General features: G+C 26.2%; 2 protein-coding genes across 3 annotated transcripts; one reads left to right on the top strand and one right to left on the bottom strand.

Moving 5' to 3' along the window:
• Window positions 1-4,856: 4,856 nt before the first annotated feature.
• Pdfr (Pigment-dispersing factor receptor) lies at window positions 4,857-18,572 on the top strand. Of its 2 annotated transcripts, none has more exons than XM_089072899.1 (14): window positions 4,857-4,992; window positions 5,816-5,923; window positions 9,906-10,063; window positions 10,641-10,744; window positions 11,561-11,705; window positions 12,053-12,155; window positions 12,522-12,642; window positions 12,992-13,070; window positions 13,443-13,528; window positions 13,986-14,166; window positions 14,761-14,875; window positions 16,604-16,694; window positions 16,771-16,817; window positions 17,876-18,572. In XM_089072899.1, the coding sequence occupies exons 1-14, from the start codon at window positions 4,911-4,913 to the stop codon at window positions 17,914-17,916; spliced, it is 1,461 nt and encodes a 486-aa protein (XP_088929025.1). In that variant the 5' UTR covers window positions 4,857-4,910; the 3' UTR covers window positions 17,917-18,572. The 2 variants fall into 2 exon arrangements, with proteins under 2 accessions (XP_088929025.1, XP_088929024.1); XM_089072898.1 differs by having other exon boundaries at window positions 12,474-12,642.
• A 4,236-nt stretch (window positions 18,573-22,808) lies between these two features.
• Window positions 22,809-27,286, bottom strand: myd (stromal cell derived factor mayday). Its single transcript, XM_011635371.3, has 5 exons — window positions 26,692-27,286; window positions 25,371-25,845; window positions 24,624-24,887; window positions 24,359-24,540; window positions 22,809-24,098 (listed from the first exon to the last, which is right to left on the bottom strand). Exons 1-5 carry the CDS (start codon window positions 26,707-26,709, stop codon window positions 23,919-23,921), a joined length of 1,119 nt encoding a protein of 372 aa, XP_011633673.1. The 5' UTR covers window positions 26,710-27,286; the 3' UTR covers window positions 22,809-23,918.
• Between the last annotated feature and the right edge of the window lie 433 nt (window positions 27,287-27,719).

The raw sequence follows: 27,719 nt of genomic DNA, 5'->3' as shown, positions 1-27,719 counted from the left end.
TACGAACACGAGACGTACGTACAAGAATTCTATTAAGATTCTTATTGTCATGATATTTTTTTGTGCGATTTCTCATGAATTTGAGAAAATACGTTTCGAAAATACACTTTTTTCTGTTATACGAAGATTGCTTCTTTAAAAATTATAAGATTACTTCTTTGTTGCCATTTAATTTAATCGATCCTGTAAACCTTTCAAAAAATTTCAAGAGCACAATATCAATTAATGCAAATTCTATTTGATATCTAAAGATCTTTTCTCATAAATATGTTGAAACAAGTAAAATTTTAAATTCTGTAATATTTCATTTTTATTTTCATATTCAACAGAAATAATCTGTTAGATAATATTAACTATATTGAAACAAGACGCCCGAAGGCATAATATCATGAGAGAAGCTTTTTCTAAGGACTTTGAACGAAAGAAGCTGCGATAGGGGTAGTAATACGGGATTGGACCAATGATTGGACCAATGACAGAAGGGGTTGCGCCGTGGTTCGAGTAGACGCGGGATATGATTCACAAATGCGAGACAGTCGACACGCGTCCTTCGAGACGTTTGTGTATCTTTTGATACTTTGAGAAGTTGTTAAAAATTTTTGTTTCGAAAAAGTGATTATTATTCTACGGCATATTTCGAATTATACCACGCGATCTCTCAATAATTCATTTAAGTTTATGAACATATCCGGACTTCGGTCACAGCTGAAATGATTATCATATTTTTAAAATTAAATTCTTTTCTTCTAATGAATAACGTTATTTTAAAATTTAAAGTAGTATGTGTATTCGAATAAATTTTTTCCAAGGAATGTTAATCATTATTTTTAATTAATTATTTTCACCCATCTATTGTTTATTACTTAGTCTTATTTGGTTTGGTGTTTTTATCATAATACAAAAATTGATACGAAATTTCATTATATTTATTTCATTTTATATTTTATATTTTGTTATAATTATTATAATTAAGTATTTCATCTTTAATATTTCTTTGTAACAGAAATTAATAAATTAGATATGTTTTTTATTAGGAATGTTGAATTAAGATACATCATTCTATATCAATTTTATTTTACAATATTGATCGAATCTTAAAATTCATTCTTTATATCGCTTGAAGTGTTCCGAAGAATGGAAGAGTTTATTACCGGGGCTGACTAGTGCGAGCTTGAACTACTGACGGAAAAACGAACGGGAAGATATTAGTAAGATCTCATTTGGCGCAGTGTTGTGGAATTAAACTTGACAAAATATAAAAAAAATTAATGAGAATATTAATTATTAATGATTGATTTATAATTAATTTATGGTTATTTTCTGTCTACATTTTATATACATATATAAAAAAATTCCTTTTTATCTAAGAAAGATAGACCAGCAATATTGCTTTATTAAATACACCTTTATCTTTAATTTATCTATAACGTGTTGTATTAATTATTATATTTATAATTATTATATTTATTTTGTCAATAACAATTTTTAGATAAAATATTTTGAATCTGAAATTGAATCAATAACAGATGTACAAAGAAATTTGATCACGCTTTTACTATTTAATTTTTAGCCTTTCGCAAAATGATAGGAAAAGTTTGACTCGATTTCTTTCATACCTAAATAGTAACGTTCAAACAATGGTTTAACAATGGAGGATTTTCTATCTCAGATATCTATTGACCTCTTTCAATTCATATGAAGCAACTTATTTGATTATGATTCAGTTTAGTAATATGAGTAAAAAATATATTTAACTTCAATTAATTTATTGTTAACACTAAATTGCGAGTAAAAATTTTCTTACACATCAATTCAGAACAATTTTATCATAATATTTAATAAACGTGCAATTTATTGTTAAACACCAATTTTGCTTTATTATTAATTATATTGCTATATTGTTAATTATATTGCTAAATAATATTAATATCCTAATTATTTACATACTTGAAAAATTGATTACATTAATGCAATATTATTCTTTTGTAAAAGAAGGTATTTACATTTAAAACTGAAATGTTTGGAATTCGATACATGAATAAATATCAATAATATTAACAGTACTGAGTCAATTAACAATAATTTATTTATTTTAGCCAATAGAAAAGGATAATTTATTTCAGTTTATACGCGAAATAAATATGATCGAATATGCATTTATTTGTACTATCAGTTTCTAGGAGCAATTTCATCTCTAATGAGTCTTCGCGGTCAAGTTTAATTACGAAATTGCATTAGGGATTAATTATTATGGTTGAAAACATCTCGTATATCCTTTGTGGATCTATATATCTAAACTATATATCTAAACTACACACACACACACACACACACACACACACACACACACACACACACACACACACAATATATATATATATATATATAAAGATATATATATATATATATATAAAAGATATATATATATGTAAAGATATATATATATATATATATATATATATCTTTAAAGAAAATGTTTTATCCTGCTATGTTACTTGTGAATATCAACATAAATTTTCGGAAATGAGTAACATGACATGAATTACCTAATGTTTGATTTTAAACACGTTTGATACGTGTTTGATGTGAAAACTGAGTACTGCATGAAACTTATGAGAATGTACGTTAATTAGTAATTAGTAATTAGTAAAATGATGCATATGGTTAATTAAATTTAGTATAATTATGTGAATGTTAGATTTTGTAACATAATAATATCTACAATTAAAATAAATTGATAATTCAAATGTGGTATGTACTATATTTCTTCAGTAATTTTTTAAAAAATTTGAGATTACTTGTTAATTTTGAAACTTTAAAATTCTAGAAAAATTTAAACTGCAACTCTTAGAATTTCTGATATTATATTTCTGATAATAGTCAAGTACCTATTTATTCAGTTCTGTCAGCTCTATACAAATCTCGAATAAACAGGGTTGCGAATAATATTTGTAGAGTAAAGCTTGCGGATTCTGATTCATCACATCTGAATAAACTTATGACCTAAATCAATTTGACGTGTATACGCATGTATACACATATAATTCTATTCAATCCTACATTTCGATATTTCTGTAATTCCTCTACTCACGCATGACTGTATTTATAATTCTAAATTGTTAAAAGATGAATGTTCTTACTTATTTTCGAAGAAATTTTACATAGATTGAACAGTTTGTTTATAGTATAAATTATTATGCAAATTATTTACAACAAAACAAAACAAAAATTATTTATTTAATATATTTATACAAATCTTAGACCGAAATTTTTTTATTCAATCTAGATTATAAAACAAAAATTATCTACTTTTCTAAAATTCGCGAATTGAGATTTTTATTTTAACGATTATATACAAGATTATATACTTTGATTATACACGTAGATTAGATTTGAAGATTAGAAAAGATTTAATTTTAGCTTTACTATTCTAGCTCGTTCGCCACAATCAATTGTCCTATTTAAATGAGAAATCTTGAATGCGAATTTTAAATAAAATCCAGGTTTTTGAAATCGATGTGATTTTATTTAATGGATTATAAAAAATGGAAACTCAATCAACCACTGAAATTTGATATAGAATTATTGAAGCTATAATTGGTTACAAAGAAACATATTTAATATAAATATATCAACTATTTCCAGGAATTATTCCCAGAAATTTTTTAAACAAATTTTTTATTTCTTATATATATATATATATTTGTTATACACATATGTGTATCAAAAAATATTTTTTCTTTTGTTTGTTATTTTCTTTTATGAGCAATATATTATTATTAATTATAATTAGATATATAATATAAAATGTCCCAAAATTTTTATACTTTCTTTTAAAAGCAGATTCTGAAAGTTTTGAGCTTATGCACAATTTAATCAACTTAATTTTACAACAATTTTATTCAAGATTTTCATCAAATTATATACATAAACTTAGAATAAAAAATAATATATAAATAAATATGATAAACGTATGTGTACATAAATATTAATCTACTACCTGAAATAAATTATTTTTTCAAAAATTGTTCTTAGAAAAATATTTTAAAAACTAATAAGGTCACATATAATAGATTTTTAAAACAACACCCAAATTTTTTAAGCTACTCTATTGGAGAAGTGTTAATTTTCAGCTTGACCTCTTTCACTTGAAAGCTTAACAGGGCCGCGAATATCAGCATGATAACACGAACACTAACTTTTAAGCTTTTATTTAAATTTTAAGCTTTTATTTTATTCGCAAAAAAATTTAACATTTAATTTAAAAAAATGCATCAATATTAATATTTGTTATTACTGACGTAAAATATAAATTATAAAAAAAATTTAATTTTAGAATATAGCTCCATTAAATGCTTAACTACATGTATTTATATACTTTCTCGATACATATAATATATGATTTATAATTTATTGACTGCATAAATTGAATAATTAGAAAACTCATTTTTTATTACAGATAATAAAGATACTAGATATTCTTAGTAAAAAATTCAAATCTCAGCTTTAATATAGAATATCATATCTTGTTCAAAAACTATTACATTTTTTTATTTTTTATTAGTAATAGATATAGATAGATGCACTGGTCTCGTTGATACATTAACAACATCATTTTAACGCGGAGTTTTCACATTATACGCTCATGAAACATCTTTTGCCTCTAAATATTCAATGGAAAAGTGAAACAAAGATACTTCAAATGATATTTTTCTCAGTAAAAAAATGAATATAATTTATAATTTACACCCCGGATTTTTCTCCTTTATTTGAAAAGAAAATGGAAGTACTGCGATGAGTGAAGGAAAAAAAATAGATAGAAAAGCTTATTTACAGAGCGATGCACGTTAACGTGACAAGCACTGGAACGACGATGTAGAGACACGCAAAAATGGACTATTAGAAGAAAAATGGACGGTCTGAATGCCAACGGCAACAACACTCGAGAATTCTGTAATATTCAGTACAAACATTTCGTGACTCCGTACGGAGGTACGATTTTTTAAACTTCATGTTAAACTTCATTTTTTTGCATCGCATCCATATCTACGTTAAAAACAAGTGATACATTTTTTATTTGTTACATTTTGTCTGTTCAAATGCAATTCAATATAACGTTTGTGTTCTTATTTATAAAATTTTTTTATTTATGTATACATAAAGTATACATAAAAAAAATTTCTTGTAAACGAGATTATTTTTTATCATTTTTACATCCTTATAATTCGGCAAATGCGTTTTCTGGATAGAAAAAATTTTGTAAAAGAATTACTTATTATATTATTTTAAATATTATATTATATTTTATTATATTATTATATTATATTATTATATTATTATATTGTATTTTAATTATATATTATATTATAGTATATTATAATAAATTAAAACATTTTATATCATACGGATTTAATTTAATGTAATTGATATAATTTAGTTATATTTTTAAAAATTTAATTTAATTTTATATAATTTTCCAATTGAATTATATATATATATATATATATATATATATATATACACACATACATGAAAAAATATTTAAAGCATTAATTTTTATAATCACCCATATAAAATAGATAAACAAAATGCAACTATTAAAATAGATCGTATTATTTAATTATATATTGTATTCTATAAAACTTGTTTAAAATTAATTTAAAAAAAAAAACTTTTTTTTATTTGCATATTTAAAATTTCAATTTATTAATAATTTTCTTTTAATGTCAGCTTGTTATACATGTAACTTGATATTAGCTGCACTAGTGTTATCTCCATTGCAGGAATCATTCCGTTGCTTCTTCCTATTTTATAGAACTTTGGTGTAATCCAGTATGGGATTCATTGCTTTGTTGGCCGCCAACGAAAGCTTCTACCACAGTAAAACAGCGATGCCCTTTCGTAGACGGATTCGATACGACCAGTAAGTAAATGAAATTTAATTATATACAGCATATAAGTTTTCAATCTTCTTGATAATCTTTAATGTTATATGAATCGATAACGAATAATTGAACGCAGGTTCTGTAACATTATAAAAATAGACTATGTTACAAGAATCATTTTTTTTAGAAAAGACAAAAGTAAATTTTAGCATAGGAATTTAATATGTGAAAGATAAAGCTCAAAATATTTCTTCATCTCTTTTTATTATATTTTTAGTTATCCTTTTATCTTTTATCTTTGTACTCGTTTATTAAAACATGTACTTGTGAAGCTGATTTCTCAGTCAAAAAATATTCTTAAAATTCTCCTTCCTTATATGTTTTACATAAAAATTGTTTGAAAATATAAATATTATTAAGAAACAATATATAATTTGCAATAATTATAAAAACAATTTTACACAAAAATTTTAATTTAATTTACATATCAATTAATTTATATATTTACCTATTGCAAAATATTTGAATTTCAAAAATTATGAATAAACAAAACTTTAATTTTTATGAAGAAGATTTTTTTTAATGATACAAACCTTTAAAATATTTTATCTAAAAATACAATAAAAAGATAAAATACATGACCTTTTATATTAACTTATATATTAGGTACATACATGAAGAATAATGTAATTTAATAAAAAATAATGTAATTCTTTTTTTTCTATATTTTATCTGCTATTTTTTTAATTAAATAATTTGTATAACATACATTACCGATTCTCAATATCATATGCATAAAGATTTTTATAAATTAAACTAAAACAACTTAGATTTATAAAAAATTATCTTTAAAGATTAGATTTAAAGTAATTCTCAAAAATCTGTGAAAAGTATTTGAAATCTTAAAGAATGAATTAATTTGCTTTATTATTTGCTTTATTATTTGCTTTATTATTGCTTTATTATATAAAGTTTTAGAGTTTAAACATTTAATTAAATCACATAGTTTCAAAACTTTAAAAATGAAGATTGAAAACGAAATTGGATCGCAACAGTACTTCCTCTTTAATAGAAAACAGAATAAATTTAAAGTACAGCAACATATTTTTGCAAATGTTATAATCAGATAAATTTTAACTGTGATTTTTAAATTATTACAAATAATTTTATAGTTTAATATTTTAATATTTTATATAAAAAATTATGATATGAATTATTATATTAAAATGTAAATATAGCATATTGTAAAGAAATTATATTCCTTGCATTAATTATATATATTGTGAAAAATAAGATATACAATCTTAAATAATTCATAAATAAAATATTTATAGAAAAATTATGAAAACACGATGTTTTTTATTAGAATTACAGCAGTGAATGACGCGCTAAAATACATCATGTAATATTTCCGTGTAATATTTAAAAGGATTTTGCCATCGCTGCAGTATTATGCACTATAAATCATATTGCGATAAGTACTAAGCGATTATTAATTTCAAGTAAAATCGTGATAAAAGAATCGCATTTTCAATGTGCAGATGCAATCGCGTATTTTAAAAGTTGAAATAAATTTTTAAGAGGCGACGATATAACGATATGCAGATACATTTGTTTCTTGTCGAGGACCGTTCGTCACAAGAACTCCTCGAAGATCTTCGCATTACATTATTCGAAAATATCAAATTATATTGAAAAATGTATTTCAGGAATATTTTGAAAATTTTCAGGGAACATTTATTTATTCATATTAAAAATGAAACAATAATTAACTTCACATTATTTTAATATAAAAGATTTAGTAATAATAGTAAGGTTTAGTAATAATAGTAGTAAAGGTCTTGTAATAATATTATATCTCGTGGGTAGAGTGGGTTAAACTAACTAAAAGACCTATATTATTTTACGAATTTTGAAGTAATTCATGAAATAATAATTTATTAAAATTTAAGAATGAACATACATTCGTGGATTTTTATAAATTAATAATTTATTAATTATTAATTATTAATAATTTATTAATTATTGAAATGAGAAAATCTTTTATAATAAAAAATTTTTCTATTCAGTATAACTCATTGACGAGAAGCGATACGGTTATTACGAAACACTTTGTATATTATTTAGTATTTATGCAAGTAATTTAAAAATATTACTGGAAATAGATGATTTTTATTCGAAATATTTTATATTACACACGATTAAGTAAAATTATTCGGATTGCATCTTTCATACTACAAGATAATAAGAGGGATTTTTTTATCTCGATATATCTCGATATATTAGTTAAAAGTATTTTTTTAGACATTTTAATCGTGTTTGTTGATTGCATTCACGACTCTTTGCAAGAAGCAGTAAGATGAATTTCATAAATTGTCGTTATATTACATTATATATTTCTTTCTCTCGATAGTATATAAAGCATACCCTTTTATCCACTAAATGTTCCATCATATCTTTCAAGAAATCGAGTCGATCAAGGATGTGGCTATATTAAAAATTATAGCTATCGGCGCGCTATAAAAGAAAGGATCAAATCATTTATATTGTGTATATGAAACAAACAACTTTCGCTTTTTTATTTACAAAAAATAATTATTTTGTAAACAGGAATATTCTATTCTTTTTAATTGTAAAATTATGATAAATGAAATTGTGAGAAATTTAATACACATTAAAAAATTTGATTTTAAATTAATCAACAAGATCTCCAAAATGTGGCACAAATCACATAACATAAAAAGAATAATTAAATTATTTGATAAAAATTTTTTGATAAAATATTTTGCACTAGAATTTATTAACAAAATTAATGTTTTTTTTATATTTTACCGTATTATTAAATGTATTTAATATTTAATTATAAAATTGAAAAGTTTAATATAACTTTTTATTGCATCAATTGTCTTGTAATTTTTATTTTCTTTCTTCCTATATTTTTTTAAAAATATTTTCATCTTTATTTCTTCTTTTAGAAAAATAAAATCAAAGAAAAACATAAGGTGTGTATGTCTATATCTTGGCACTTTTCCGATTTCAAAATTTGATTGCCTTAAAAAAATTCTTATGACTGACAATATGAATCTGAATATATAGAAATAGAAACGAGAGAAGTCTTTTTACGTTTCAAGTTTCTCGATACAAGGTGAAGTCTTATAATAAAATTGGTGAAGTCTTATAATAAAAAGCTAAAATCGTAGCGCGGATGTAATTCGACTTGTCTAGTCATCGGAAAATGATTTTCAAATAACATCACCTCATTACATGGATACGTGCAACGTGTTGAATGATACAAGTATTCCAAGTATGAAAAACGACCGTGAATCGCCCTTTAATTTTCCAAGCTAAGGAAAATGATAGCAAATTCTACATAAAAATCTCCCTCATATTCTCTTTAATTTTCGGATGGACGCGGAATGTCCATCGAATGCAGCGTTCGTTTTATTCATGCTATAGTATATTTTAATAAGAAAATTTAATATGAAAGTATTTTAGATTCAATACAATTTGATTTTGAACCTGATATTGACAAGATCTTGTCATCTATTAATACAAAATGCGAGATGAAAGACACATAGATTTAGCACTAAAATTGGCAATAAAATTGGGGTGGGTAGATCGGACGTAATATCTTTATTGGAGACAAATTTATTGAAAATGTATTTTACGGTAGGGAATACAATATTGAGATTATGAATTATCGATTATTTCTTGCATCAGTGATTCCTTTTTTCAAAATATCAAAACACTTTGCTATTATCAATAAACTATGAAAACAATAGAAATACTCTGATATTAATCTAAAAGATTGATGATTATCTGATATTTTCAACAATAATATATTCAACAATAATAATTTAAACGTACTCAAATATATATTATTATATATTATATGCATATATATGTTGAATATTTAACATTATAATTTGCTTATTAAAGACTAATAAACTGAAAATATGATTGAGGACATTTCTGGTATTGAATTTTGAATTTTTTTTTGTATCTCGCATATTTTTTCAGAATCTGTGGAGAAAAAATGTGGTTACAATGGACGTTGGGAGGCACAGAACGGCACAAACGAGGATTCGCTCATCGGCTGGGCGAATTATACCACATGCTTAACGCCAGAAATGCTATGGCTTCATTATAGAGTCTATAACAATAACGTCGAGGGCGAAGTAAGTTTCATCAAACATGATCTCTTTGACAGGTCGCAATATGCAAATTTTTAAATTAAATTAAACTTGAATATTACTAAACTTGAATATTTAAAAAAAAATTTTTTTAAACAATAAAACATTACGAAATAGGATAAAATATTTTAACTTGAAAAACACTAAAAGATTGAAGTTAATATATTTTAAAAAGTAACTATTTGAATTTAAAAGTAAATCTATTTTAAAATAACTAAGTTAAATTGAAAATTCTTAATGTTTTAATTTAAAATTGAACTTAAACTTAGTTAATTTAAATAATTTATTTGTGTATGTACACATTAATTTTATGGACCATTAATTTTGACTTAATTTACAAAAAAATAAACTAACTCGAAAAATGCTATTTTTATTGAACAATGTTATATAGATAAAATATCATTTTTGTGTTATAGATATTCATATTTGTTTACATATTTATTTATATCTCTTGTAAAGAATTCTGCAAAAGATAAAAGATATCGATGAAATGCAAATATTTCGTCATCATATCAAAGCACGAACAAATCATCGGTCTTGATTGTCTCATTTCTTTTTTCAGATGAAAATGGAAATAGCCGAGAAAACCCGTATTCTGGAGTTTGTTGGTCTTAGCATATCTCTGGTGGCTTTACTCGCTTCCCTGGTAATTTTTTGTCGATTTAGGTGAGTGTTTTAAAAAGTAATTTCGCGTATTTTAATTGCGTAAAAACCCAATTCAAATAGCGTAATCGGACACTTTTAGCGCGTCTTTTTTCTGTAAAACTGTAAAAGTAACTCAATTTCCAACACGATAAAACTCATCGGCATCTTTGTCATGAAATCCTGCTTTAATGACTTTTCTGTTTAAGACTTATCCTAAATATATATGTCTAAAGAAGTAACGAATTTCCTTTTAGTTACAAAAGTAACAAATTTTATTTCAAAGATGAATAAAGTTGGATAAATCTTTGAAAAGGAGCTTATTGAAACTATTATTGTTACATTTATATTTAAATTGTCAAAATATCAGTTTTAATATTTTTAACGAAATTATAATATTTAAATTATATTAATATTTATCCACAATTTTATTAATTAAAATTTTGAAATAGAAGTTAATGTTAATTTTATAGAATAGAAAAATAGAAGCATTCAGAAATCTCAATTAATTTGAATATAGCACAAATATAATTTATTTATGATATTTCTATTAGAGAAACAATACATTATTGTGTTAAACCTACTGTTTCTCTAAAATAGTTTGATAAACATCTAATTTCAATAAATTGATACAGTTTAATGAATTGATACAATTACGTACATATATTTATATGTTGTAATATGTTTCATAATTAACAATATCTAAATTTTAATGCAGTGAAATGTAATCGCATAAAGCATCTGGCGTACAGCTATCAGAATTCTATTGCTTTATGTAAATTTAGGTTTTAAACGTCTAGTTAAAGTGAATGCTAAATAACTTTGTATTAAATTTCCTAGATCGTTACGAAATACAAGAACAAGGATTCACAAGAATCTCTTCGTCGCCATGATCGTGCAAGTGCTAATAAGATTAATGTTGTACGTAGACATCGCAATCTATCGTAGGAAGCCGCATGGTATGCAACGGGGAATAGGAAATACCGTAAGATACAATAACATTATTTCACTTTTATAACTCCACAAAAGAGAAAAGGAGCAATGCCGCGATTATTTCCTCAATCTTCTTACGGTGATCTAATACATTGTTATATGTCTCTCTCTCTCTCTCTCTCTTCGTTCCCACCGTATTATTTATTAATGTAATTATGAGACGAAAACAATCTCATTGTAAATCCGCATTTTAATGAAGACAGAATCTGTTTGCGAAATCCGCAGATGTGATTTTATTAAAACATCGACTCGATCACTCATTAAATTCAGACATTAATTATTCACTTTGCATGCAAACTCACTTCGCAGTAAAAGCGCTACATTTTGTTTTTCTTATAGCCGGTGCTGTGCGAGGCTAGCTATGTGTTGCTTGAATATGTTAAAACTGCAATGTTCATGTGGATGTTCATAGAAGGTTTATTTCTGCACAACATAGTGACTGGTATGTATTCGAAGACAGAATATATTTTTTTTACATACGTCTGGCACGAAAGTTGTGTTAATCTCGTTAAAAATGTAACATGCAGAGTACAAGTTTCTTTCGAAAAAAGTTTAAAAAAACATTCGAAAAAAAGTGAGAAACACGAGATGCATTAATTGTGTTATATTTTACGAATGTGGAATGCGCGATTTTTAAGGCAGCGGTATTTCCAAAAAGAAATACCAATAATAGAATAATAAGATAAAATCTAATAAAGAAATTATTTGTTGATATATAATTTAATTTAAAAACATATTAATTTTATCATATTAATTTTAGACTTAAAAATTATTATATTATTGCATTTCGATGACTATGACTTTATAGTGACGGTTTTTCAAGAAACATCTCATTATCGAATATATCGATTTGTTGGATGGGGATGTCCAGTGCTGATGACTTCAGCTTGGGCTATCGTTATGGCGTTTTATTATCATCCAAAATCAAGGTAAACTATAAATAATATTTATTGTTAAAATGGTGCAGAATTTTATAAATCATCTTAAATATTTTTAATTATTAAATAATATTAACAAAAATTTTTATTTTTCAACAACCGTATAGTTTTCTATCTTTAAGCTACAAAATAATTTGTTGCTACATAAAACAACTACAAATAATTGTTGAAAGTGTGTAGAATTTTGTAAATCATTTTTAATATCTTTAATTATCAAATAATATTAACAAAAATTTTTATTTTCTTAAAATTGCGTCTCTAAGTCACAAAATAAAATTCTGTTAAATTTTTTTAACAGTATGCTTTGCATATAGATATATTACATATATTGAAATATTAGATTTCTCAGATGCTGGTCAGGATACAACTTGTCGTCCTACTTTTGGATCCTCGAAGGACCCAGATTTGCAGTGATATTGGTGAGATATTTATTGTAATATTTTAATAGTCATTTAAAAAAAATAAAATAAATTAATTAATTTCATAATATATATTTTATATTATATATATATATATAAATACCACAGTTTGTAGATTTATAAGTAATCACGAATATTCTTCTATTAATATCTTTTTTTATAATTTAATGAATACTGAAATTAAAGCTGAAATTATACTTAAGCTGAGGAATAATCAATTCTCTCTAAAAAAAAAAAACGTGTTATTGTATGACCATTGACTCATAAAAAAATACAATATGTATTACAATTTGCATTTAAAAAGTAAATTTTAAACTTTTGATAAATAGTTATAATTTAATCGTATTTGTTTTACTCGTTATTTTTTTTCAGCTCAATTTCTTATTTTTGCTGAACATTATAAGAGTGCTCGTAATAAAGCTGCGGCAAAGTCATACAAGCGAGATTGAACAAGTCTTGTAAGTACGCAAATAAAAAGTAAATTACTATTTCTGCAAAAAGATCAAAAAAAGATGTCAGACGTATTTGAAATTGTAGAATCTTTAACTTTTCACAAAAGTGTCACAGAAGTGTCTTTAATTTTTCACAAAAGGATTAATTAGTTTTTTGTTCGTTATCTCAGATTTTCACACTTTTCTAAGGTAAATAAAATCATATTTTATTTCCGCATTGCAAATGGTCATTAGTGTTGCTTTTTGCATAACGTTTTTAATATTTCGTTTTATTACTTATCTTAGAAAGTTTTAAATTGAATTTTTTGAACGTTTGATAAAAAGTCTTTGTTTAACAAGAACTTCTGTGTGAGATTTGTTATTTGGTTTATATTGTTAAAATATAACTGGTTAAAAACTGACATACATAACGTCGTAATAAAAAGTAAATCTGGTTAGAGATGATTTTTTTTGTTGCACGTAGAAAGGCTGTAAGGGCAACTGTGGTACTTTTGCCATTATTGGGCATCACTAATGTGCTCTTTATGATCAAAGCCCCGTTGGATAATGTTAACAAATTTGCCGTGTGGTCCTATTCCACACATTTTCTGCGATCATTTCAAGGACTCTTCATCGCCACGCTCTACTGCTTTCTTAACGGCGAGGTAAGTCAATTCCATTTAAATACACTGTCTTGCACATTTGAGATTAATATTAATATTATCTTATAAGTAATTTGATTTACTAGGTAATATATTTATTATTAGATTATTAATTAATTATTAGGTTAATTATTTAATTTTTTGATTGTTTTTATAATTGACATTTATTAAATCAGGTAAAAAGTATAGATTTAATAATTACAGATTTAAATGTTTTTTTTACAATATTGTTAATTTTAATATTCTAATATTTAAAATAAAAATTTAGAAACAAATATAACAACTAATTGTGTTTCCATTTATTCCGTAAGTTTTTAATAGTGAAAAAATTAAAAATTAATTCGACGAAAATAGTCAGAGGATTTGCATAACAAAGAATTAAGATAAATTAAAATAAAATTAATTATTTATTTGTATAACAAAGACAAATAATAAACAGCAAGCTAAAATAATGTAAGAAAATTTATATCTTTATTATAATAATATAATACAAGGAAACTGCAAAAATTTATCTTTTTTTAAAGGCATGTATTAGAGGATACATTTTATTATAAAAAAAGGAAATGTATAAGAGTTTTATATTTCTTTTTTACTCAGGTAAGATTCGTCTTGGGTAAAATCATTACTGTTTATCTCTCTCTGAGAGGAAATGACTTGCAGATTAGAAGACAATCGACTCTCAGCGGTTGTCAGCCTCAGCGAGTAACTTCAGGTAAATATAAAGATTAATCTGCAAAGCTATTTTTAACATGAATATTTTCTGAAATATGCGAACTAAATATTCAGCCAACGGACAATTTTTTTCTCCAATGAGAATATCTTTAAAGATCTTTATATCTTTAAAGATCAATAATGTAGTGCATCATTATCGAAGACATGATTCCATCGTAATATGTCAAACATAAAATACCTAGAAAAATATATAAATTCTATCTTCGGTTATCCGAAGAAATAACATAGCCTAATTAGGTAGCTTAATTAATTTATAAGATATCCAGGATATTTATATACAATCTGTTATGATAAAATGTACTTTTGGCAAATTAAAATCCATAATATAACAATTTACAAAATATATACTATTACTCTTAAAAAAAATAAGTAATCATTACTTTATCTGATGCATATTATATTATGATATTGAAAACCCTTAAAATATTAAATTGATAGTTGTACTATCAGTATTTGCAATAAAGATGATTGTAAATACAAGTATTTCATAGAGTTTCCATTATCGCATTAGCTATATAACCGTTGCTTATTGATTAATAAATTGAAAATCCCAGTATGGCATATAAGCCAATAACAAGATAACTATACCCAATATGATCTGTTTAAACGTTATAATTTTTTTTTAGTTTTTTGCCGATTTCATTAAAAATATAAAATTGGTTAAATTTAAAATAAAAAACATTCCTAAACATTAATTAAAAATATGAGATATTTTCAAATATAGATACAATAAAGATTTAAAAAAAAATACCATTAAAAAGACTAATTACAAACAGAAATAAGCCATATTGAGTATAATTACTTTATTTATTGAAAAACGTTTCTTTAGCATCAATGCTGTTAATTTACTAATGAGTTGGAATGCAGCTGGGAGAAACATATATCCTTTTCCTTTTGATTTTGAGATATGATACATTTCTCGATATTAATTAATTCTCATTAATTAATTGCAAGCTTATTTTCATTCGGTATTTCTCATGTCAAAATGTCATTATGTTGAATAAAAAATTATTTAATAATAAAGAACTATTTTTTAAAACACATTGGAAATAATTGACATCTTTATTTTTTTGGTGATTCAACAACCGAATTTTATAATTTATATATATAATTATATATAATTTATATTTAGTCCTGTTTAATTTAATTTTTATTTTTCATTAATGACAATTTATTATTTAAAGTGCTAATTTAATGATAGAAATTCTTAGTAACATTTCTGCCTAAAAATACTTGTTTCTTCCTATTAGATGTAATACTATTACATCTATCGGATCAGATAATCCAGTGCAGCAAATCACCCACTTTTAAGCGTTGTAACGTTATCACCATGTGATTGGGAATTCTTTCTTTCTTTTTGGGATATTCTTGATGCAGAGAACTTGTGTGAAGATAATAAAATCTAATCTGCAAATCTTTAAAATATTTCATTCTTATGTTAAATACGAAGGACGAATCATAAAATATGCACAAAAAATACATTCATATATTTACATATTATATACATAATTATACAATATCTATATTATTTGTATAAACGCATTTTAATTTGAAATGAATTTATAGATTATTTTCCAAATCTTTTTTAATTATATTGGAAACTTGACTTATACAAAATTTTGTTTAAATAAATTTAGTTTTAAATAATAAAATATGAATAATAGCACTTTTCTCATGTTCTAATATATTTGCTACATATATGTCTTAGTGATTGAAATGGAGGAAGAAGAAACAAGATCCATCGGGTTGCTAAGACTGTGTTATCACGGCAAAAATACTTCATCGGATCGAACTATCGAGTGAGTAATAATTGAACAAAATCGATTTACCAATTCGCCTGTTTCCAATTTTACATCATTCTATGTTGCGTTACAGAAAACAAGAACAAAAAGATGGAAAGATTGAACATGCATTTCCTCGAGGTATTTAACATTTTAAAGTATTAATGTATAAAAAAATATATTCTCTGATTTGTTTTTTAATTTCTTATTTTTTATTTGCGCAAAGAAAATAATAAATCTTGCACAGTAATAAAAGATAGTTTTGCAAACAAAAAACGTAACAATTATTTACTGACTCTGTATTTATTGCAAGTGTAATTTATAATGCTCATATTTTTCATCTATCTGCTTCTCATTTTTAATTTATTATTCAGAAATTTAAATTTTAAAAGAGGATATATAAAAATGGTTAAAATTTGCCCCGAATCGAAATCAAAAAAATTAATTCCACAGTGTTTCTTGCTATATAGAAAAATGAAAGAGAAAATAACATTTATAATGCCGGGAAGTGCTAGGAAAATTACTGATAAAAATAAAATATCACACAAAATACTTATTATATATCATACAAAATATCATACAAAATACGTACTGCATGACATTAATTAAGACATACATATCAAAACTAGTATCTTTTTTTATTATGTTAATTTTGAAACGTATTGTATAAAATATTTAAAAAATTATATTTTGCATAAAATAGAATGAAATAGGATGTATAATAAATGAAGTTTTATTATGCTCCTTAATATTTTTAAGTTAATGCTTCTAATTATAAATCGTAAATTTTGCAATTTACATTCTTCTCTAAAAGCGTTTAAAGTGCTTTTATTAAAATATACATAAATGTAAAAATTTTTTAAATATACTTGTAATGTAAAAGTAAAGAATATTTTTTTCTATTAGTTATATTACAATACAACAAATTGTAATTAATTTAAATAACAAATTATATATTTTAAATATTCTTAAATAGTTGCATTAATAATTGAGAGTAATTGATAAACATAAAAGTTGCTATATATTTATATTGAGATCATATATGCATATATGCATATATATTCAATCTGATATATAATAGCAATAAAAGCAATAAAAGCAATATATAATAACAATAAAAGAATTTTCTTTTTAATGAGTAGCACTTATAAGCAAGTATAAACATGTAACAAACATGTTTTTTATGTCTTACTTTACAGAACGAGAAAGTTCCGGCACAGGAAATGACGAAAGGAAATGACAATGTATTAACGTTTTCGAGATTACGTCCAGCTTGTAGACACTTTTTATGTAATACGCTTTTGATCTATCGCTTCTTTCTTCTCATTTTGTTCATTTTATTCTTAGTATCTTAATATCTATTTTCCACAAATAGAATCTGTTTTATTTGAAACATAATTCAGTAGATTCCATCTGGTAGATTACTTCTTTTGTTTTATAATTAGGATATTTATTTTCAAATCAAAGTTTATTTTAGTAAAATTGTTTTTTATGATTAATCAAATTTTTATTATTTAATCAAATTAATTGATTCTACAGACTAAGGTGTATTTCGTGTATCATTTCACTTTTCAAAAATTGATTAAAAATGAGTTTATAATTCTTCATTGATTTTATTCAAAATTATAAAATTATTTACATTTACAAATGCATTTTGTAAATTTACGAAATTTTCTTAACCAAAGAATCAAAATAATTCCTACGAAAAGCATCATTATGTATAAGAATAATCTAATCTTAGCAAACGTGTTAATTTCTCAACATCCTGTAACCAATCTCGTATCAAGATAATTCCTTGGATTGTAATTATCGATTATTCAAATTTTTTATTAAAGGAGATGGACAGATGTCCATTGCAATGTGGAGTTGAAATTTCTCATAGGATTTGATTATACAACTGAAAAACTTTAAATCTCATGCGATATGTGACATCTTTCTTCATAATTTTGTAAATTAGTGACGCCCAAATTGTTTTTAAATTTAATTTTAAATAAACTTATAAATCTAAAATATATATTTAAAAAATTTCTTTTCTGTTAAATGAGGTGATTAAAATAAAGTAATGTTTTACAAATTAAAACTTAATAGTAACTAGATTATCTTAATTTAATTATATTATTTCTTTAAACATTCTGCATTACTTTGATATCTTTTTAAGAAAGAATTATAAAGATTTTTCTTAAATTTAACAATGTTTGAAATGTAATCGTGTTGTGAAGATAACTATAAAATAAATCGTAATTTGGGCATTACTGATATAAGTTAGATATTAATAAATGTTAATGTAATATCAAATAATGCAATGTTAATGTACATTTTGTCATCATATCACAAAAAATAGTTTTAAAGTAATTCTTTTATAATCTAGATTTTTAGCAAAAGAATAAAAAGATCAGCTCTTTTTTATTAATAGAACATCAAACTACAAAGATATCTCATTTGCTTGTCAATTATAATTACAACTTTATTTTAATATGTATTCAATTTATAAAGTTTAACTATCGTATTTAATAAATAAAAAATGATAAACTAAATGATGAGCTTGAAAATGAGTTTTTGAAGAAACTTTTGTTAAAAAAAATATTTGCAAATTATTTTTAAAATTTATCGGGGAGGCATAATCAATGATATTAAATAATAATGTATTTAATTATCTTCATTCACAATCATTTACCCTCTTTGATGGAAAACGGTCTACGATATGCATCTTTTTAATCATAGAAATCTCGGAGTTAGGAAAATCGATTGTCGGAGTTTACAGGAAATGGAAATCCGGCTTACTAATCGTGGAAGATCCTCTCTACGTCAAAGGAAGCTATCAGATGCGATTTGACCTTAGCCGACTAAAATTGCTCCTTCATTATTCAACAAAGTCTCACTATTTAACACATAATTGGTGCGCGAGTCAAAGGTTTTAGTACATGATCAACCTAAATAGCGAATTTTAAAAATCGCATACTATTATCAAAGAATTTTACTAAAAAAGAATGTACTTCATGAAATGTTATTTGACATAAAATAATCTATAATTTCTTTTCTTACTCAAATTTATGGCACTTAGTGCTTTAGCACCCTGCGTATATAAAAGGATTACAAATATAAATATACACACACACACACACACACACACACACACACACACACACACACACACACACACACACACACACACACACACACACACACACACACACACACACACACACACACACACACACACACACACACACACACACACACACACACACACACACACACACACACACACACACACACACACACACACACACACACACACACACACACACACACACACACACACACACACACACACACACACACACACACATATATATATTTATTTATTTATTTATATTTATAATCCTTTTCTATATGCAGGATGCTGAAAATTAAGTGTCATAAATTCGAATAAATTTGAAAGAGGAAATCGATCGAAGCATTTTATGTAAAACCGTAGGTCGACGATACTTGATTATGGCGTGATGGGCGTTTAATTGTCACAATTGTATCTGCAATGTAAGCAATTTAATTATTTATTTACCTTTAGTGTTTAATTATTTTCATGTTTGTAAAATCCTCTCCATTTTTCTCGATTTCTTTTTTTGGAGTGCAATGATAAATCTGAATCTTTATTCTGAATAAGTTGAATCCGAGAAGGACTTGGTCGTTTGCATTGTTAAAACGTTTGCAATTACACGACACTTGTCTGAAATATTCAAAAGAACACGATAATTATTACTCCGTCATTATAACTTTTGTCGGAACGTTGGCGGTCTTTAAACGTTTCTTATAAAGATGTTAAATTAACACAATAAAATCATTGTTATAGTTAACATGCTTTTAATTTTTTTTAAGTTCTCCTAAAAAATGTAAGCATCTTAAAAGATAAATAAATGAATTGAACAAAGGGATTGCTAGATTGCTTGTATTGCATTGTAACGATTCAATTAAATGCTTAATATATATATATATTCTAACTAATATATATATATATATATATATATAAAATTCTAGTTAGAATATTAAAATTAAAATAAAATATTTTAACACATTCTGTGTAATATCTCAGTTGCTTCTTTCGCATATTTATCGCAATTCTTAAATAAATTTTATTTCTTATCAAATATTAAATTAAATTATGCCTCTAGTTTGAAAATTGCTACACTTATTTTCGGATTTGCCGAAGATATAAAATTATATTATGCTAAAATATTATCTATTTTCTACGCAAGAAAAATCTTATACCTCACGTAAAAATTTTTTTTAGAAATAAATAAATAATCGATTATAAACTTTAATTATAATAGACTTTTGAATATAAAAGAGCACAAAAATTAATTGATAGTCCGAAATTTAATTGGATGACTTTTCCAATTAGCGCTAAATTAATTTTCGAGATATTTGTACACATTTGCTATTGTAAAATAAATTGAACTTAAATTTTATCTTTTAGATAAAATTTTATATTATAAAAAAATTACTCGCACATTCTTTTATGTATTATATCATGTTAATATTTTAATTTAATATTAAATTATTTATCTATTTGATGTAACGTCCGTGTTATTTTCTCCCTTTGTAACTGTTCTTGCATTAATAATTGTTAAATCTTCTTGGATACATAAAGCAGGTTTCATTTACTAACTTTTGTTCAATTTAAGATAGCCGAGAAATTAATTCCCAGAATATCCTCTGCAATTTATGCCGCGAGAGATTGCGACATGACAAATCGCCTGAGGCGAATTAAAGCTTAGATTTAGTAACTTCCAAGTTTCCCTGTAAAGGTATACTAAGCTAATTCCGACAGATAATTAAATGTAAAGTTTTCATATATGTATATATGTATATCTAAATCTATACATATACATACAATATTCACGTGCATACATATGAATATATACATTTGTATAAACATTTATACACATTTATACACATATTCACAAATTTTGCATTTAAACTAGGCGTCTCATTCAGTTCAAATTATAAAAACTCAATATTTCTTTCATTATGTAATCTGTTTGGGAGATACCAATTTTATAAGTACAGCTGCAAAATTTTTATATAAAGCAAGTATTGACAACTCTAAGATACCATATCAAAGCAAATGGAAAAAAAGATTTAACTTTAAGAAGTTTAGCATAAAATCCACGTTATGAATACGTAATAATACATTTTTTTTCGAATTTATAAATTCTTTCAAATTTATAAAAACAATACATGCAAAAAGTTTTTACGAAAATTACATTAGGTCTATATAAAATCCAATTATTTTGTGTGTGTTTATTGCAACTATGATGATAAATTAATAAAAATTTAATTAAAAAGAAAGAAATTAATTAATTTTATTAAATAAACAAGTGAATATTTCTAGTAAAAATTATATTTCCATATTTCATATAATTGATACTTTTTAATGGTCAATTGAATTAATTACGATATCAAATTGAAGCAAAGGTGCGTAATAATATATTTAATAAATCTTTGCAGTTTTAAATTTAAATGTTTATCATTTATAATAATTAATCAAATTTCTATATAATTTCGATCAGATTATACATATCTTATAAGATAGGAAAATCTATAAATGACTTTTATACGTCGTGAAAGTAAGGTAAAAGAATTACGGAAGTAGACTAACAAAGTAACGTTATAAAACTTCCAACTTGATAAAAGTGACTTTACATCGTATATAGCAGCACAAGTTATTCATGAATTTTATTTTAACGATCTTTTATCAAATCGATCAATAAACTCATGACTAATATCTTTCCTGATAATTTAAAAAATAATTTAAAAAATAAAATATGTACATAAAAAAGTAAATATTGATACAATCTCTTATAATCAATTTTATATGAAACGTGACAAATTTTTATATTCAATCTATTGTAAAAACAAAATATAATCGCAAAAACTGCAAACGTTTTGAACTTTTACAAGAGAGGCTTCAGTTTTGTGGTCGCAAAAATAATTCATCAAACCATTAGAATGTAACTAATTTTGAGACATATAATAATAAATAAATAATAATTAATAAAATATTTTTAAAGTTTCTAAATATTCACAGATATCGAATTCAGACTTTATCAAAGTGAAAAAATGAGGTAATACTTATTTCTAAACAAGTTTTATTGTGCCAGATCACAATATAGAAAAACGCGCGTACAAAATTCTTTACAAAAGAATGTCGAGCTTTGTTTTTAAAGTTTAAGTAATAATTTGAAATTTGCTTTAAAATAAGATATTAAACCGTCATTCGTTACAAGAACATTATACATCCCATCATCAGTGAGCAACAAGTTATATTGTGAGTTTTCCTGGTTTTTAAGAATCTTTATAAAAGTGATACCTTTCATCTTCATATTGACTAATATATTCGATACTATACATAATCATACATTTTTTGCTTTTCAATTTTGTAAAATTTTGACAATTTCTCACCGTCAAAAACATTTAATGTATATATGATATTTTATGAAAGAAATGTAATATGTAATATTACATTAATATCTCATAACATTATATTATTTTATTATAACATATAAACATATTGTTCTATAAATATTAATTACATCCATTAATATATCACGAATTAAATAGTTATATTAAATTATATAATCTCTGATATTTTTTTCTTGTATAATTTGTATGGAACGATATTTTTAGACCGGTGATACAAAACGGAGAAGTCTTCTTCTAATTTTCAGAGTCTAAATAACTCTCCTGATAATTTGTGAGTCACACACGAGAAACACTAAGAAGTCACGATAAAGATCTACGAAAGGACGGATTTGCAATTCTTTATCCAATTGGCAAGTAATTATTGATAATTCTAACCCTGTGAAACGATCTGACCGAGTCATTTCTTCTATCGTGAATCAATATAACGCTTATTTGTTGTTTAATTATACTGTGTTGTTTAATTATAATAATTGTGTCTACTTAAACGATATTCTACATTGTAAAGACTATCACAGATTTGTTCTAAAAGCCTGCAATTTTTATTTGCGCGATAAATCGATTAAAGTTCGTAAAGCAACTCCGCATTAAAATTTGCTAAAGTGTGTACCCTGCACAAATTGATTAACTGTATTGGTCTAATTTGTTGACCATCGATGGAAAAATCATATTGTCGAATCTCTCAGTACGAATGTCGAAGGAACCTTCGTCTTTCTTCTTCTTTACCATAGAAGCTTATAACTTTCGTCATATGTGAAAAAACTATCGAAACTCATCGTGGAAACTTTTCTCGGTGTCTACCATCTTGCTGTCGAGAAATAGGTCCATTTTACTCAGAATCTCCGGAAGATCCACTTTCCCATCTAAATTCGTGTCTGATAAAGTGATCAAATGTTGGGCCTCTTGGATGGCATGTCTAGGATTTCGTGGATCGATGTACATCTAAAAGAAAAAAATTTCATTTTCATTACAAAGTTTTGAAAAGAAGATCACATTAAAAAGCTTTATTTAATTTTATAAAATATTCAATAGTCATTAAAATCAATATCTCGGAAAAACATCACTCTTGAAAAAACTCTTGGATTTTCTTTATATTTAAAGAGAAGGCAAAGCAAGATATTGCTATCCATCGCAGAACTGGCAAAGTTGTGGAGAGAGCTTCCGTGACTCTTATTAATTTATTTACGCTTTACTTTACTCACTAAAAGTTCGGTTCTATCTGCTTTCCCATTTTTGTTCTTGTCAATCAAATGTCGGAACTCTTTACGCCTATCTTCGCTGCCTCCTATCGACTGCTGTCGATCCTCGCGTAAATCCAGGCCGACTCCTTCCGACGGCAAATCCGAGAATTCGTCTTCTGTTAACTGCTCATCGCCGTCTCGATCTATGCAAACGAATCGCATTATAGCATAGTTGTCAAAAAAAAAAGTGAAATAAAAATAAAAAATACTGAAAACGATTCCTGACCGAATTTTTCAAAGAGATCCTCCACCATTTGTAAAAGAGCTCTATGACTGCTCTCGGGATGCGTGAAAGCTAGAAATTCATCCAGAGCCAACTTTTCAGGATCGTTTCTAGCCGCCTCCGCCCAACGCGCTCTATCCCTCATTATGCTTTCTTTTAACGTCCTCGGCATCTCGCTGTGTTTCTTGTCGTGGGAATTTATGTAGGTTTCAGAGAAACCGTGAGTCCTCAGGAAATAAGCGTGATATTCTTCCCACGATACTTCACCTGCCATAAATATTAAAAAGCAATTAATAATATTTTATCTCAGCAAATTTATTTCTTACTTATTTTGAATAAATAATTAATAAATTAATCCTATATTAATTATTTATGTATTTTTAATCAATTAACTTATTATCGATTAACTAATAAAATAAATCAATTAAATTAACACGTTTCGTTTTTATTATAAATTTTATTATAAATATAAATTCTCGCACGCATACGGCGAAAATGTGGTTTGCTTTGGTATTCCACATTTATATTTAATTTGACAAATTGAAACAGAGATACAGAAACCGTTCATTAATTATTCCCACGTAATCCGTACATATATGACAGATCGAGAGAATGCCACTCGACCACAAATCTCATCAAAAAGTAAATGCCATTCGCTGCTTATTAGATAACATTGGTTAATGTTAGTTAAGCCGATTGGTTTCAATTAACGCTTGTGCAAACCGCAATCAGCTAATCAAGCTTCGATACCGTTTCTAGGATTGTTGTCGATGGCGGTGAACAAACCGACGTTCTCTCGCATGGCGCGCGTAATATGTTCGGTGATTTTCGCATGGATCCACTTGGCCAGTTCCTGAATATCCAACAATTGGTTCTCGTCAGTATCCGCCCTTTGGAAAATGTCCTCTAGAAGGCTTCTCGGATCCTGACGATTTTCCGCCTCCACGACTTCCCGTATGCTCTCGTCGTCTCTGCGATCAATTCCGACATTCTTGTAACCCGCCAAGTTCTTTTTGTCAACTGTCACGGCCTCCAATTCGACGAACAAGCTGTCCATCACGGAGCCCTCTTTGTCCCTGTCGCTTGGGGTCGATAGGCTTTTCAGAGGCACGCTTTTATTGTATTTGACAAATAGGAGCGACATATAAATCACGAGCGGTACCAAGATAGTCCAACGCAGAAATCGCATGCAAGTTAGTTCCTGTTTGCAGATCACCCTCCGTGCCTTCGAAAAGGAACACATCTTTATGTTTTAATCTTTAACGTATAAAATAATTATTTATTTATATTAATAGAAATATTATTATTTATATTGATATAAAATAGAACTAAGCGTAATAAATATATATATTAAATTTTATATTTGTTATATTGTTAAGTATTTTCCAGAATGTATATTTTGTGTGTGTGTATGTGTGTGTGTGTGTGTGTGTGTGTGTGTGTGTGTGTGTGTGTGTGTGCAAAAAAATGTACATTATGAAGAAATAATATCAATATTAAATATTAGATTCGAAAAATGTGAATAAATACTTAAATGAAAAACATGGAAATTTGTAAATTATTTGTTTCGATTTTAAGCTATAATTTACAGGTATTTTTTCTCTATTATAATTACGATACAAAATAATTATCCTCACAACATACTATACTACTCCACAATATTATAAATATGAAGTTTAATTTATATTCATCACTAGTTTTATTTCTTTTATTATTAATATAAATAATAGCAAGTAAATAAAATTATCTCCCTTATTTCGCAAAATAGATTTTTATAAAATAGTGCTAAATTATTCTAGTGCTCAAGCTGAGCATTAGAATTTTTTTTTAAAAAGTTCTGATATATCCATATAGATACAATAAAATAGATAATAAAATAGGTAATAAAATTTTGTAATATGGCTAATGCTCCAGCTAGGTATTGCAATTTTAAAAAGTTCAAGTATTCCATGTAGAAAAATATTGACACATACCATTTATCGATTTAACTAACAAGCTATATAAAACAGAACACAAGGAATGATAGTATATAATTCATTTCCGGCAAAATGCCGACAATTTCGTTACTCACAAGCTGAGACAGGTACATCTCGGCCACGTAACATGTACACGATGACCCGAGCAGCTTTCTAATTCCCTCTTCGTTCTCGCCGTCAACCACGAATCGGCAAAGTTTCCAATCTTCCCGACTCCATGCAGCGAAGATCAACCTGTCGTCTGTCCGTCACTATCGCATAATCGAACGCGAGACCGAGATACCTTTCAATGGGCCGTCGATGATGAGGGATATGAGGCAGAGGGAATTGATCGAAGATCAGATAGAGGGGACCCAGCCTCCCGACAAGAGCTGTCAATCTTCTTAATCGTCCCGAGAAATCGAGTCCTTAGAGTCGGTAGAGACGAAACACCTCACGCGTCTCGTCGGACACCCTCGATGCAACACCGGCGATTCGATCGCAGCCACGCGCATTCCTGTCAATCCGCGTGGAATTCGGAGATGAAGTTTTACGCGTGTGAAGTGGAAACGACGACTGTCAACGAGGTGAATCTGATCCATCAATGATCGCCGCGAATGTCTTGCGAACGCGGACGGGCGGCCTCGCAGGAGAAACAGCCGCACGCTGCCAGACGAGCCGCACGCTCACCGCGTATTGATCCACTTTCACTGTCTCGTTCTCCTTCTCTACTCCCTCCGACAATAATACAAACGGTGTTAACGTACGCTCACCTCGGTACTCGGATATTTAACGGGGTACAAGTACAAGTACCCGACCGGTACCGGATGCATAAGGCGCTGTTACGATTTTATCTTCCCTTAAAAACGTCGACATTTTTATAGAGAATGTAAAGGAAACTTTTTATTTTGCTACTGCAACTGCCACCAGAATAAGCTCTTCTACTGATCGAACGATGGCTATAAAAGGGTTTTAATAAAACTACAACTATTATTTTTTAATAAACTTGGTAAATGATAAAATTATTAAAAAGTTTAAGACAACTTTTTGCAGTTACTAAAAAATTTAAGAAAAAATTGTTTAATTTTTAAGGAAACATTTGGCTCATGCAACATATATAATTGATGCGCTATTATATTATTAT

The sequence above is a fragment of the Pogonomyrmex barbatus genome, unplaced genomic scaffold, assembly GCF_055798465.1.
Source record: "Pogonomyrmex barbatus isolate J1 unplaced genomic scaffold, ASM5579846v1 scaffold14, whole genome shotgun sequence".
In the NCBI taxonomy this organism is placed as follows: Eukaryota; Metazoa; Arthropoda; class Insecta; order Hymenoptera; family Formicidae; genus Pogonomyrmex; species Pogonomyrmex barbatus.
Note: the sequence above shows the minus strand (reverse complement) of the source record. Positions and strands in the feature narration are given on the sequence as shown.